At 39.0% G+C, this 15,776-nt stretch overlaps 1 protein-coding gene across 1 annotated transcript in view; it reads left to right on the top strand.

Annotated features, from left to right (window-relative positions):
- ppl (periplakin) overlaps positions 1-13,562 on the top strand; it is a 35,741-nt gene extending 22,179 nt beyond the window's left edge. Inside the window, exons 12-22 of the mRNA XM_036589784.1 lie at positions 475-626; positions 1,742-1,845; positions 2,695-2,852; positions 4,719-4,897; positions 5,353-5,491; positions 6,513-6,706; positions 8,015-8,165; positions 8,740-8,823; positions 8,924-9,040; positions 10,233-10,325; positions 10,413-13,562. Of these exons, the coding sequence (XP_036445677.1) occupies positions 475-626; positions 1,742-1,845; positions 2,695-2,852; positions 4,719-4,897; positions 5,353-5,491; positions 6,513-6,706; positions 8,015-8,165; positions 8,740-8,823; positions 8,924-9,040; positions 10,233-10,325; positions 10,413-13,082 (4,041 nt within the window). The 3' untranslated portion in view covers positions 13,083-13,562. The remainder of the gene's footprint in view (positions 1-474; positions 627-1,741; positions 1,846-2,694; positions 2,853-4,718; positions 4,898-5,352; positions 5,492-6,512; positions 6,707-8,014; positions 8,166-8,739; positions 8,824-8,923; positions 9,041-10,232; positions 10,326-10,412) is intronic.
- Positions 13,563-15,776: the final 2,214 nt, after the last annotated feature.

Genomic DNA, 15,776 nt, shown 5'->3' with positions numbered 1-15,776 from the left:
GACACACTAGCATCCATAAACATGGATGAAAATATATTAGCATAGCTACAAAACACACAAGCAGGTCGAGTAGAACAAGCAGTCCTAAAACTAAAGAAGTAAACTTCAGACACCAAACATGTCTTGGCTGGTCGACTGTTGGCAAAGCGAGGAAAAACTAATTTCATTTTTGGATGAAGTTTCACTTTCATCTCATCTATTTTGCTTAAAGGCTAATCACTCTCCATATTCCACTTGGAGGAATTTGAAATATTCAGCACCAAAGCCGAGTTCACTTTCTTCTCTGCTTGTGTTTGCATGTCTTTATTCTAATGTATTTAAATCCTTAAGAAGGCCGCTGCTCGTTTAAACCTGCCGCGGTGTTCAGGCTGGATTTTGGTGGGATTTTGGATTCGCAGGACAGGAACTGAGCAGCAGTTTTAGAGGAGGTATCAGAGCTCCGAATAAGAGTCTCCGGCTTGTTTTTTTCTGCAGGGTCAGATTCTGAGAGGCGAGCGCTACACCCTGCTGAGGATCAACGGCAACAAGTGGGATGTTAAAGACCCGGCCGGCCGCACACTGAGCGCTCCTGGTGTTTGTTTCATGATCCCACCCACCGACCCAGAATCAATCGCCATTTCTGAGAAGTATGTGCAAATAAAATGAGTAAAACTTGCAATAAAATAAGTAAATGATTTAAAATGATTCATTATTACTGCATAGGCTTTCTTTACTCTGCATGTTGAAAGTTGGGGACATCCAACTTGTTTATCTTTTTTGTAGGTTTGTGTACCAAAAACAATCATAAACCGTTCATAATTCAACTTCTCTTTATCCCTTAGAATTAAACTGGCTTTTTTGTTACCATGCCCTGATACTGATACATGTAAATTAGCTCTGTTCTGATTGGCTGCCTCATATTATGCCTCATTCAAAAGCTGTCCAGAGCTGAAACACTCCTTATAACATCAGTGTGAGTGGGCAGGGCTAAGCTGCTGTAGGCAAATTGCTAGCTTAGCCCAGCTTATGCTGCCTAAAACGAATTGGTTTAATACACTTGCTGTGCACTTGAAGGGGAATTCCATCATTTAAAAAAAAATTCTGCATAATTAACTGGTTAAGATGTAAACAGAGCGGTTCAGAGTGGTTTGGTGTGAAACGCTCTGTTCTAGAGAAACTTACCGAGTCAGAACTGTTCACAGTGGTGGTGATAGGAACCAGACGTCCACCTCTAAAAGCTCCCTCACAGAAAGTTACTACATGAAATGGTTATGAATTCACTGCCTGATGACTGAGACTCTGTTTTATGATAGTTCTGAGAAGATTTTGGCCTTAAACTCCATTCATGGTGGAGGGATACATAATATGTAGGGTGCTGCGAGGCAAAATAGTCCCCAAAGAAAACTTATTATTTCAGATTTTCCACTATTTTTCCATCATCAACATTCCATATAAACTCAGAAGACTCGTGTAGGTTCACTGGTGGTTCTGGATAATAAATAAAATGTCTATATCTGTGTTGTAGTCATGGCGACCCCTGGTTCCCATCACCACCACTGTAAAGACATCTGAACCATTCCACACCAAACCACTCTGAATCTCTATGTTTATGTCTCACTCACTGAATAATGCAGAAATTCAGTGAAATGTCATTTTAAAGGTCTTGGGTCAGGATACGGCCAAAAGACCAGATCTTTAGCCAGCTGTCAGTACACAGTAAGTGTCCAGTTGTTACATATTGAACCTCTGTGTTGTCCTGCAGTCTGGTCAACCAGCAGAAGAGCATCAAGAAGAAGGTGGCCAGCAGCAAAACAGCGCTGCAGACTCGGCTTGCTGACCTGAGGAAGGACAGCACGAGTGGACAAGGTACGTGCGTGTGATCAGCTCAGTAAAAAAATTAAAACAATAATAACAACAGTCATAATAATAAGTTTAATAATTCAAAATATCATTGTTGCTGCATAGGCTTTCTTTACTCTGACCAATAAATAAATATATCAATCTTTTTTTTTAAAATAAATTTTTGGCATAATATTTTACTTGGCATAACCATATGTTTAATTTACATATCATCTTTAACAAGTTAAAATGAAGATTTTAAATGAAAAAAATAATAATTTGAAATAACTTAAATAAACTGCCCAATAAAAGTTCTTTTTAGATATTAATTATTTATTTTTATTTATTATTATTTATTTTATTTATATTTATTATTTAAGAAATGAGCTTGTTCTCTTTAGCAGTTTGCAAAAACTAATGAAAATGCAATAATTCATTATTATTTTTTATTTTGACAGAAATAAATCACATATTTGACTAACTAAACATGTAAAAACAAAAAGCATGCTAATTTATTAAATGCATTTACATACATTTTGAACAAACTGGCAGTCAGAGATTTTTCCCTCACACTCTCAGTGAATCATTAAAGCCAAATGAACCCTAATTAGCTATTTTAATTGATTGATATCTGTTTTTTTTAATTGCACTCAAGCACATTTCATTACTTCATTTATTTTATTTAATTTTACATTGATGTCTTGTTTAAATTAAGTTTCTATTTTAATTACACTGCAGCTACACTTAAGCCCTGTTCTTTATGCTATTTTTTAAATTTGTTTTCATTTTTATGCACTTAATAATATCATTAGTATGGAGCGTGTTTGAGTGGCGTTGGCTCGTCCGTGACTCATTCTCTGTCCGTCGAAACCACAGATAAGCAGGAGCTGCAGTGCCGCCAGCTGATGGCTGGACTGGATAAAGTGGTGAATGACCTGGATAAACAGGAGAAGGCCATTTACTCTCAAGTGCGCCCCCCTCTGGAGCAGACCCGTCCTCTTCAGGACACCAGTGACAGGCTGCAGCACATGAAGGTACAGACTCACACATTTAGAGACTCTGAAAGCTGCACATTTAATCCAAACCGCTCTTTAAAGCGATAGATCCACAGTTAAAGTGATAGTTAAAGCATAGTAACACAATCCCCACCTGTCCAAATGTAATTGATCATTACCAGATTAGTGTCTGATGTTTGCTCGTTTGCTAGTATGTGGCTAATGTAGCTAACGAATAATGAGAACTACTGCCCCCCCAATTAGCGTCATGCTGACTGCATACCAAGATGCCTCAAGTTGGAGGTGTTCAGTGTCTCTAATAGACTTGATTATGTGGTTTCTGTCACTGTATGACTCACTGTTATCTATAAACATGGACTAAAATATGGACAAAATTCAGGCTTGAAAACAGTTTTTAGCTTATTTTAAGGTGCGCAAAAGTTTAGGCACCCCCGGTCAGATTCCACGTTTTTAGTTTTTATAAAATAAGTCACACAACCTCTACAGTCAACACACTTCTGCACATTTTAATGCACAATTACTGTTTATCTACTGAGTTACTGACACATTAGAGGAAGAAAATGAAAATAAAATGGGGCCTGTGCAAAAGTTGTGGCACCCGGGGGTGTTCAAACTAGGGACGGCCGATATGGCAAAGTTTTATATCACTATACTCACGAGACATTTTTACGATACACGATATGCATCACGATATTTAGTTTTTCTGAGATTTAATAAGTCGGAACAGACAAAACAGAACCTGCTGTGCCACATTTATATGATTGTTATTCAGTTTTTACACACTGCACTGCACTAAATCCAACTAAACAGAACTAATTATGCTCACTCTAATGAAGAGTGGAGTTGGTCAGTGATCTTTAAGTACTGACGACATCCACGATAAGCTCAGAAAAGAATATTTATATAATTTATCATGATAACGATGCAATATTGTTACCCCTACATCCTTAAAAAAGATGCTTCTTCGAGGGTTCTTTAGTAAAGACAGTGGTTCCTTATAGAGCCTACATTTTCATGCTTAAATGGTTCTTTGCATGGTGAAATGGTTCTTCAGGTTGATGAAGAATGTACTGTGTGTGGTTCTATATGGAACCTTTTTGAAAGGGGTTCTATGTAGCACCAAAAACGTTCTTCTGTTGTTACAACACTCTTAAAAAGATCTACTTTAAGGGTTCTTTAGTAAAGGAAATGATTCTATACAGAACCATGAACACTCAATAAACCCTTTGCATGATTATAGGGTCCTTTGCTTCATTTAAAGGTTCTTCACATTGATGGAGAATGTGCTGTAGATGGTTCAGTATAGCACCAAAAAGGGTTCTGCTAATGTTATGACGTCAAGCTTGAACCAATAGAAGGACCTTTTTTGGTCCTTTCTTTTAAACAGGTTTTATAAAGTACCATCTTCAGCACATCCATCCATCTGAAGAACCCTTTCACCATGCAAAGAACCCTTTAATCATGCAAAGGGTACTTTGAGTGTTCATGGTTCTATATAGAACCATTTTCTTTACTAAAGAGCCCTTGATGAACCATCTTTTTTAAGTGTGAAGCTTGACATTGTAACAATAGCAGAACCCTTTTTGGTGCTATATAGAACTATACACAGCACATTCTCCATCAGTCTGAAGAACCATTTTACCATGCAGAGAACCATTTCAGCATGCAAATGGTTTGAGTGTTCATAGTTGTATATAGGACCATTGTCTTTACTAAAGAACCCTTAAAGAACCATATTTTTGAGTGTAATTTCTTTTTATTTCTATGCTTATAAAAATCACTAAAGAGGGAAACTTTAGGGATTATGTTGTCTGTAAGCCTGACACCTCGCCGTCTGAGTGAAGATGCCTTATTTAACGAGCTAATCTCACCGTTTGTTTGCAGGAAATCGCCTCTGCTGTCCGCAGGATAGAACCAGAGAAGACCTCCAAAGTTCAGGAGGCTGAAGTTTTCCTGAAGTCCAGCCCAAAATGTGCCAGCGTCCCACAGCTCTACTCCAAGGTGGCTGAGACGAACAACAAATACAACAAAGTGGACCAGCTGCTGAAGTGCGCAGACGACAAGTACGTACCGCCCTGCTGTGCTCACATCTGAGGAACGCTGGGTTTTCAGTCCAGGGCCAAAACTATAACCGATTAGCCTGTTAGCTATTATGTGTTTAATTCACTGATATAACTATTCTGCTTTCTTCGGCATCTGTCAGAATGACTGTGTGGATCATATTAACATTATAGAGCTCTTTTTACATGAAACAGTAGAAGCCATATCGCCCCCTACACTTCCTGTAGTGTATTACAGTCTGTCAGAGTGACTGTGTGGATCATATGAACATTATAGAGCTCTTTTTACATGAAACAGTAGAAGCCATATCGCCCCCTACACTTCCTGTAGTGTATTACGGTCTGTCAGAATGACTGTGTGGATCATATGAACATTATAAATTAAAAAATGAGTTGACAATTTATCAACTTTGCCTTGACAAGAATACATACTATGATTTTTTAATTTGTTTTCACAGACTTCAGAACACCAACCGCCTGGAGAACTCCATCCAGAATGCCAAAAACGTGCTGTCCACCTATGAGAACAGACTGGCCAGAGAAGAGGTGGCTCCATCTGACCTCAGCTCTCTGGAGAAGACTCAGCGTGAGCTGTCTGTAAGCTGCACTTCTGCTGTTTATCTTTTTTGTAGTCACATAATGTTATAATGAGATAATAAACAAACAAACAAACAAACAACAAAACAATGACAATAATAATAATAATAATGGATTATTGTCATTATAATTAATATTTACAACAACAGTAATAATAATAATAATAATAATAATAATTTTAGGTAGCAATTATAGCAATTTACAAAGTGCTATACAGAAAAAATAAAACAGATAATCTTTCTTTTGTCGGCTAAGTCTATTTTACCCCCAAAACAAAGACCAATAGCAATGTTCCTGACCCTTATGTCCTACTGGACAGGCTTGGATTTTGACTTATTGTCTGAGAAATATTTAAAGATGTTCTGATCCAATATGAAAAATCAGTATCAGAACCAATTCAAAGTATATTTTATTGGACCATTTTCTGCTATATTAAGTTATTATTAATTCAATTATTATAATTATCATTATACTTAAAAGGGTTCTGATATTGTTACAAGGTCAAGCTTGTAAAAATAGAAGAATAATTTTTGGTACCATATAGAAACATTTTCAAAAAAGGTTCTATATAAAATCACCTGCAACACAATCTCCATCAATCTGAAGAACCATCTCTCCATACAAAGAACCGTTTAAGCGTACAAATGGTCTGAGTATGCATGGTTCTATAAAGAGCCATTGTCTTTTTCTAAAGGACCCCTGAATAAGCATCTTTTTAGAGTGCAGCCGTAACAATATTTCATCATTATTGTGGTTATGAAATTATGTCACAGTATACAAAGAATCCTTTAATCATGCAAAGGCTTCTTTGAGTGTCCATGGCTCTATATAGAACCATTTTTACTAAAGAACCCTTGAAGAACCACAAGAGTGTAGAGGAGAGGCATTTGCATGCAGTGCCCTGAAATTAGAGAACAATATGCTAATCAGTGTTCGTAATAATCTGGTGGGCGAAGTAGAGAACTCGGTGTTACTGCATTCTACGCAGCACTTTTGACCCTGAGTGCTGTTTTTGTGACAGGACATAGCGTCTGATCTGCGGGCCAAGAGGTCTGTGGTTCCGGAGATGGAGCAGAACCTGAGGTCTGCTAAGGTCAGCTGTGATAACATGGTGAACAAGGTCCAGGAATACTGCCCTGATATCGAGAGGCAGGAGGCTGACGTCCAGAAGCTCAGCACGCGCTACGATAACCTCAACAGGCAGGTCGAGTCCAGGTGAGTTCACATTTATCACTGATAAGAACTCGAAACTCAAAAATAGCACATTTATTACTCATAATGATTCAACTTTCATGTGTTGTTGATATTCTAAGTGAAAATAAGTTACACGTCCTGTATTATTTTAACACACGTGCCATAACTTTTGCACAGGCCTCATTTTATGGTTTATTTTTTTCCCCACTTTGTTAAAATACAGCAAATAAATACCAAAAAGGAAGAGTGTTCTCTGCAGGGCTATTATAGTATTTAAATATTCATTAGTTTTTGTTTTTTATTTAGTTTTTCCTTTGGTTTTAAGCTGCATTAGTAGTTCTATTTTTTTTTTTTCAAAAAGTCATAGTTTTAGTCGATTTTTATTGAGGTTCAGTCTTAGTTTTAGTTTTTAGTATTATAATAAGCGCTGTGATGGAAGGTCTTTGATAAGGGTGGAATAAATTTATCCCGGCAGTGGTCTGAGCTCGGCTCGGCTCCAGCTTTCCCTACAGACCAAACACGGAAGAGTTATTTTCTCAGCAGTTGCATTTAGTTTTAGTTCGTTTTGCAGTGGACATTACAGTTTTGATGTTTTGGAAAAATGTTGTGTTTATTTCTGTTACAGATAAAAGAGAAGTTTTTTCACTGTGCATTTTCATTTAAGTAACAGTTTTATTTAACTACAATAACCCTGGTTCTCTTTGGAGGATATATTAACTTATTTACACTTATAAAATCAACAAAGACGTACAATTTGACAGGGGTGCACAAACTTTTGCACACGGCTATACTAGGGGCGTAAAAATGCGAAGGAATAGTTTTTCATACTTGGTGGGTTTTATTGTCTGGATTCCACTGCTGTGTAAATAGTTCCACTGGTCACATAAAATAATGTGTATTTAGTATATAATAATGAATATTTAGTATATAATAATGAATATTTAGTATATAATAATGAATATTTAGTATATTGTTCATAATAATAATAATAATAATTCTGAATCTAACCAAAATAGCTGAATCAAATCAAATCATGGTGAAATATGAGATTTCATACTGCCCTGATTTTTTTTCTGAAGAATCATAGTCAAACTGAAGTCACAGATTTACATATATAGTAATTATTGATTAATGATCATTGTTTACTCATTATAATCATCATAATTGTTGCACTGATTTCCCTTTTTATGGTCTCATATGTATAAAGTCATATGTAAAAAAAAGGAAATTATAATGGATTATTTACCCACTTATTACGAAGGTCATGTTTACTGACTGCAGATATGCATAAGTAACATGAGGTTCATTCAAACTGCTTTTATCTTGTAGATCTCAGAATCTGCAGAGAGCTAAAACGGCCTACAACAACTACCGCAACGATTACGACAACCTGAACAACTGGCTGTCCCGCGTGCCCAACTACGAGCCACGTGAGACCGACGACATCAGACAGGTGGAGGCCAAGCTGAAAAACCAGAGAGTAAGGGCATTTTTAAAATCTTCAACCCTTGTGTGGCGTTCAGGTCTGTGGGACCCGTTTTCAGTGTTTACCAAAAGAAAAAATGATGTGATTTATTATTATTTAAGCCTCAGATTCTTGGTCTTTGCTCATTTTCTGTGAAGAACATATAAAATAACCCATTTTCAGGGTCTTCACTCTGTTCACCCCCCACACATTTGTATTACACATGTGGTGTTGGGTGAACCTGCGGGGAGTAAAAGTGTGGAGGTGCTGTGTCCTTCACTCTGTTCTCCTCCTAGATGGCCTGCTGTTAGTGTGTGTGTGTGTGTGTGTGTGAGGGTGGACAACATGGACAGGCTGCTGACTGGCTACAGCTGCTAAAGGAGAACCCTACGCTGGACACTTATTTTGTTTATATGTTTATATTTTAAACATCTGGTATTTTTACATAAATTGTTATGGCTGTATTGATTTAAAAAACCAGTAACCACCAGACCACTGAGACCACCAGGCCACACATGGGTTAATAACAAACTGCCATAAAAACCCATAGAGCCGTTTAAGAAACAGCTGCTTTCTTTCCTTTTCTCAGAATCTGCTCTCTGACATCGCAAGAAAGGAGTCAGACTTGAACAACGTCTCAAAGAACGCTCAGCAGTACCAGCAGGCGGTCAAGGTAAGATTACAGGATCATGTGGAGTCGCCTTCTGCAGGTATTCTGTATTCAATAAGCCGTAAGACGCGAGGTTAACGTGTTCCTGTCTGTGACTCTTCAGGACTACGAAAGTGACGCTGAGAGATTCCGGTCCGTCCTTGACCTTGAAGACGGTTTGGTTCCACAAACGTACAAAAGGAGCAAATTGGAGTCTCCTGCCCTGAGAGTGAAGGGAGAGGTATGGAATAAATACAATTACAAATAAATAACAAAATAATGTCTCCAAACAAGTACACTCTTAAAAATGACGGTTCTTTAAGGGTTCTTAGGTAAAGAAGATCGTTCTGTATAGAACTATTAACACACAAAGAACCCTTGCATGATTAAAGGGTTCTTTGCATCGTGAAATGGTTCTTCAGATTGATGGAGAATGTACTGTAGAAAGGGGTTCTATATCACACCTAAAAGGGGTCTTGTAATCTATGCCAATCCAGTCACAGTAGAAGAACCCCTTTCAAAAAGGTTCTATATAGAACCATCTTAAACACACTCTCCATCAATCTAAAGAACCATTTCGCCATGCAAACAACTCTTTAATCATCAGGTTCTTTGTGTGTTTATGGTTCTATACAGAACCAATTTCTTTGCTAAAGAACCCTTAAGAGCCTTTTTCAGTGTGTAGCTTTACAGGAATAATATAAAAAATAAATACTAATAAATCCAATTTACATAGCGGCTTTCACAAAACCAGGACGCTTTGGGGGGAGGAAAAACACTTGTAACTTTTAATAGAAGTTAAAGGAACAGTATTTTATTTGAGGGCATTTTTGGGACAATTTGTATTTGTCCATTCAAATGTAATTAAAATTTTATTTACATATAAACATTCTTATCTTGTAATTGGAGTCAACATATATTACATATACGTGTGTGTGTGTGTGTGTGTGTGTAATGCAAGCTGCCCTTTATATTGTGAAAATGAATGGACCAATATAAACTCATAAATGGTCCAGAATTACTTAGAATGAATTCTATTACATTATTTTTTTCCATTAAATTTTATTCCATTAAAATTTTGATTGTTTTCCTTCTCCTGTGAAGTTACCATTTTGAAAATACAACGTTGTGTTTTGACAGGAACGCATGCCATTGTTCAAAAGTTTGGAATTACTGTTTTATTAATATAAAACTAATGTTTTTGCTGGTACATGTATAAAATGGCTGCAGTATGATAGTAGCAGTCTACAACTTCATAGGTGTTTGACAAATTAGTAGGAAGTGGTTAAAAAATATATATATACACACACACACAAACTTGTGTGTATTTATCGTCACACTACTCAGGACACGATGATATACAGCAAAAATGTATGTGTAGTTGGTCTATACATTTGAAAGCATTTGTGATAGATTATGTTCTTTTCCAACAGGAAGCAGCCATCGAGGCCAAATTCACTGAGGTCAATGCTGTTAATAAACAACGACTGCAGAACCTGGAGTTTGCACAAAGTCTGCTCAATCAGGTACAGCACACTGGCAACCAAAAGCAATTATGCACAGAATCAATGTTTTAAGTATGTTAGCTCATGGTATCGTGCTTTGTTTGACAGCAACCGGAGGTGCAAATAATCCAGCAGAATGTCCAGACTGTGAAAGCTAGTGCTCCAGGAGAAGAACCCTGGAGAGTCAAGAAGCAGCTGGAGGAAGAGGTTCTGAAGAGACAGCAGCTGGAGAAAGAAATCAAAACAATTCAGACCGACATCTACTTGCTGGAAGGACAGAAACCGCAAGACACAATCGTCAAGAAAGAGTTGATCAAGAAGGTGCCTGATCCTCAGCTAGACGAAGAAATCAGCAAAGTCCAGCAGAAGCTCTCAGACGAGCGCAGGACCACCCGTATCCTGGAGGGTGAGCTGGACTCTCTCAGGGTGAAGCTGCGTGGGATTGAGACGGAGATGAAGGAAGGCGCTCAGCAGTACACGGTCAAAGAAGTTCTCCGCATTGAAAGAGACAGAGGACAGGAGGAGGAGGTGAGGAAGCTTAGGGAAGAGCTAGAGGAGCTCAAGAGACAGAAGATAGTGAAGGACAATGAAGTGATTCAGATCCAGAAGCAGATAACTGTCCTGTCTGCGGAGAAGAACAAGGAGCAGGAGGTCATCAAGGAGGAAGAAGTCGTAAAGGTTCAGAATGATCCTCAGCTCGAGAGCGAGTACAGATTGCTCATTGAGCGTAAGCAGAAAGAAATAGATAACCGGAAACAACTTGAGGACGAGCTTCGATTCCTGCAAGAAAAACTGAGGCGCCTGGAAAAGGAAAAGGCCATGGCTGAGGAGAAGATCTCCATCAGAGAGGTCCTTAAGGTGGAGAAAGATATTGCCCTAGAGAGGGAGGTTGAAAACCTGAGAAGGCAGCTTGAGGACGAAAAGGCTAAACGCATGTCCGCCCAGAGAGAGAGAACAGACATTCAGCGGAAGATCGTGAGCCTTGAGGAGGAAAAATCAAAGATTATTGTTCAGGAGAAGGTGCGCGAGATTGTTCGACCCGATCCCAAGGCAGAAACAGAGGTTGCCAATCTCAGGCTGGAACTTGTGGAACAGCAGAGAAGGTGCAGAGATGCCGAACTCCAGCTTAAGACCTTCCAGGACGAGCTGATAGTGCTGAAGAACAGAGGTCCACAGATCGAGTACAAAGAAATCATCAAGGAGGTGATCAGGTACAAGACTGACCCTGAAACTGAGAGAGAGCTTGAGAAACTCAGAAACGAAATTGTGGACAAGACCCACCAGACGGAGAAGTTTGAGATTGAGATCCTCCAACTGAAGGATGAGATTCAGAGGTGGAAAGAAACCAAGCCTCAGGTGCAGACCAAGGAGGTGGTTAATGAGGTCCTTCAGTACAGGGAGGACCCTAAAACCAGAGAAGAAATCGAGACTCTCAAGAGGAAACTTGCTGAGGAACAGAGGAAGCGCTTAGATCTGGAGAGAGAACGGGCTTCCAGCGAAGAGAGGATCAGAATTAGGAAGTTAGACTTGTCGCAGGTTAGGGAGAAGATCGTCCAACAAGAGGTGGTGAAGATGGAGGAAGACCTAGTCTTGAGGTCCGAATGCGAGACCTTGTCTCAGAACATCAGCACTGAGCTGAGGCAGAGGGAAATCCTGAAGGACGAACTTGCCAGGCTGCAGCGTCAAAAGGCTGATCTTGAGCTCCAGCTGGAGGAACTTGAACGTGAACGCAAAGCCCGTAGAGAAGCCGAGCTTGAAATTCAGAGGTTGCGGGTAAGGCTCACTGAGCTGGAGATCAGGGACAAGGAGAACAGAGAGAGGGTCACGGTGAAACAAAAAGTCGTCCTACAGCAAGATCCTCAGCAGGAGAAAGAGCACTCCATCCTACGCCTTCAGGTTGAGGAAGAGAGGCACAAGCGCATCCTTCTCGAGAAAGAATTCAACGCTCTAATTCAGCAGCAAGAGACCCTGGAGAGGACGGAGGTCCGGGAAAAAGTCGTACGCACAGAGAAGATTCAGGTCGAAAGAGATCCCGAAGCAGAGCTTGAGATTGAGAGGCTGAAGAGAAGCCTTGAGGAAGAGACGAAACGCCGGCAAGAACTGGACTTAGAACTTACCACGATCACGTCCAGATTGACCGAAGTAGAGTTCACAAACACAAAGTCATCCAAAGAGCTGGACTACATCCGTGACGAGAGCAACAGACTCCAGCAGGAGAACCAGCGCCTCCTGAACGAAATAAGGAAACTTCAGGCTGAGATTCAGATCACCACGAAGGAAACCAAACAGATCACAGAGTCTCTTCCCCTGGACAACAGCAAGAACCTGGAAATCCGGGTATCGTCCCTACAGAAAGAGCTGTCCGAACTGAGACGCATCACGGTGGAGAAAGAAGAAGAGATCGAAAAGCTACAGAAGAGTCTGTCTGCGGTGAGGGTGAAGAGAGAACAAAGAGAAAGTCATCTCCGTCGTTCCATTGTCATCATCGACCCAGACACCGGCAAAGAAATGAGGCCCGAAGAGGCGTACAAGCTGGGCTTGATCGACTGGAAGATGTTCGTCAACCTCCAGAGTCAAGAGTGCGACTGGGAAGAGATCACCGTCAAGGGTCCAAACGGGGAGTCGTCTGTTCTTCACGACAGAAAATCGGGCAAGAAGTTCTCCATCGAGGATGCCCTGAGGGCTGGACACATCACTCGCCGTCAGCTACAGCAGTACCAGAACAAAGAAATCACCATCCAGGAGTTTGGCGTCATGGTTTCTGGAAATGCCAAATAATTACCAAAGATATTACGTCTTTTATTCTACTCTGTCACTTTACTTCCTTGGTTAAAAGTTCTTGATTAAGCACACGTTTCCTTGGGCTTTCAGATTCTAGATAAAATCATACTTTGTTCTCTCTCAGTGCACAGTGTATTTATTTCCACACGCATTCATATATCAATGCACCCGGCTGTTCTTTGCTTCCGGTTCTGAATTTTGGGCTAGTAGAGAGAATGTCTAAGCTACGTTTGTGTCCTTCTTGAAGGCTAGACAGAGGTAATGTGATTGAACAGGGTGAGTGTGATCTCTGACTGTCCCTATGATGTTCTTATGAAAGCCTTTGTAGTGAGTCTATAAAAGCTTACTTTTACCCATATTACACATACTTTTTACTGTGCTGTCATCATGTCACTTTGAATATTTCTTTTTATAAATGGTGTCAAATTACCATCTTTGTATTGTTTCTTGAGATAAAATATATGTGGGCAAACTGGAGTACTGTGTTCTCATGTCTTCTTTTCACCTTCCTATTCAGCCTTATCTGCATATCAGACAAATGAGTGATATGTAACATTTGAGAAACCCCTTCATTAGCTATCTATTTTTAGTTAGGTAGCTACGCCATAGATATTTAAGGTCATGGCCAAGTAACTTTTAAATATCTTTTTTAAAATGTATGTATATATATATATATATATGCATTTTTTGCGTCCAAGTCCATTATCTACCCTGCACCCCCCCCCCCCCACAGCAGAAAGTCATAAGTTCAGGAAATACATCAAATTATTCAATAATACCTCTTTATGTGACTATTTAGTTTCAGTGCATCCATATAAAATTCATATTAGTTTAGCTCGGAATGATTATATGTTTGAAAACATTAAAATGAAAACCAATTTCCAACATAAGACAACTTGAAAAGTGCTCAACTCACTGAAAACCTTTGTCCTTAAATGTCAAGCGCACAGCCAAAACAAAGGACTTTTATTATGACATGCTTTTAAAAACGAAGGGCCAGGGCATGGCATCATAATGAAGACCCCAAGTGACCTTCAAGGTCAGTAGGCCTTTCACATTTTAGCAAAAATGTGATGTTTGATGTTTGTGGTTAGAACGATTCCGTTTACCACGTCATGTGTTCTGAACTCAGGAGAACCATGAAAATGTGGAATTATTATAATAATGGTTATTTGAAAAAAATAAAAGTAAACTCGAGTTTGAGGTCAAAGGTTTGTACGGGTGTCTTAACAGATGCCTGTTTAATTTAAAATTAGTCTGAAAAGTCAGGTGGCACAACCAGTCAGTCAGATGGAGCAACCGGATATTTAAGATGAAAAATACACAGAGATATAAAAGTGTGCATCATGTCCTTTTAATAAGATTTTTAAAAACTATTTTTTAAAACCTTATTTGTCTTTTGTCAGCTGAAAATAGAGGGAACCCTATACCCTGATAGAAAAACCAGCAAAACTGGCACATGTTGTGTTTCGGATGCTGGTATGATGGTCAACAAGCATGTCTGTGCTGGGTGACCAGCTAAATGAGCATAATCTAGCTTAGACTAGCATGGAATGAATACTGATCTGTGCTTTTTTCAGCAGGGTAGACATTAATCATGAATAGATAATCTATAAATACATACAGACATGAGAAAGTACCTTATATTTCTATTTTCATGAGTAGGTCTCCTAATGATATTTATGGGCCAAGAGTAAGTAACCTATAAATATTTAACGTTTGAATAATATATAAATATAAATAACATTTCAGTGCACAATTATGACTTACTTGTTGACTTTAACAGATCGAAAATAAATGTGGCCTATGCAGAGATTATGGCACATTTTAGATTTCATGTTTTTAAATATGTTAAAGTCAGTAAATAAATAGAATTGTGCAATACAATGAGGACATGTCAATTTATTATCACTTAGAAAATCAACAAAACATGAAAAGTGGCCAAAGTGTTTAAACTTTGCATACAACTGTAGGCTAGACATGGTCACATGGTTATGAATAGATAGTCTGTAAATATCAATAATCATGAGAAGTACCCCATAACTATTTACGCCCATACAGATCTATGATCACAATGCAGCACCCCTGTAGATATCTATAACGACTAGTAACAGTACAGAGTTGAACAGGCCTGCCCCGTACAGTGGGGGGTCCAGTGACTCCACTTCAGTGTTTGAGGTGTAAACAGAGGGATTCAGAGTGGTTTGGTGTGAAACGGTTCAGTTGTCTTTACAGTGGTGCTGATAGGAACCAGGGGTCGCCATGACTACAACACAAATATAGACATTTTATTTACTATCCAGAACCACCAGTGAACCTTCCGAGTCTTCTGAGTTTATATGGAATGTTGATGATGGAAAATAGTGGAAAATCTGAAATAATACGTTTTCTTTGGGGACTATTTTCCTCTAAATAAGTTAGTACAAAATCTTCAGTCATCAGGCAGTGAATCCATAACCATTTCATGTAGTAACTTTCTGTGAGGGAGCTTTTAGAGGTGGACGTCTGGTTCCTATCACCACCACTGTAAAAAATTCTGACTCAGTTTCTCTAGAATGGAGCCCCTAAGGTGACATGGTGATAAAATTCTTATACTGAGGGCACAAGTTAAGTTTCTCGTAACTCATGGCCTGAGTATCGTAGCGCTGTGGAAGAAGACACACAGCTTATGCTCCAGACGTTGTGCTTTAT

This window comes from Colossoma macropomum, unplaced genomic scaffold (assembly GCF_904425465.1).
Source record: "Colossoma macropomum unplaced genomic scaffold, Colossoma_macropomum, whole genome shotgun sequence".
NCBI lineage: Eukaryota > Metazoa > Chordata > Actinopteri > Characiformes > Serrasalmidae > Colossoma > Colossoma macropomum.
The sequence above is the reverse complement of the archived record's forward strand: the minus strand, read 5'-3'. Positions and strand labels throughout refer to the sequence as shown.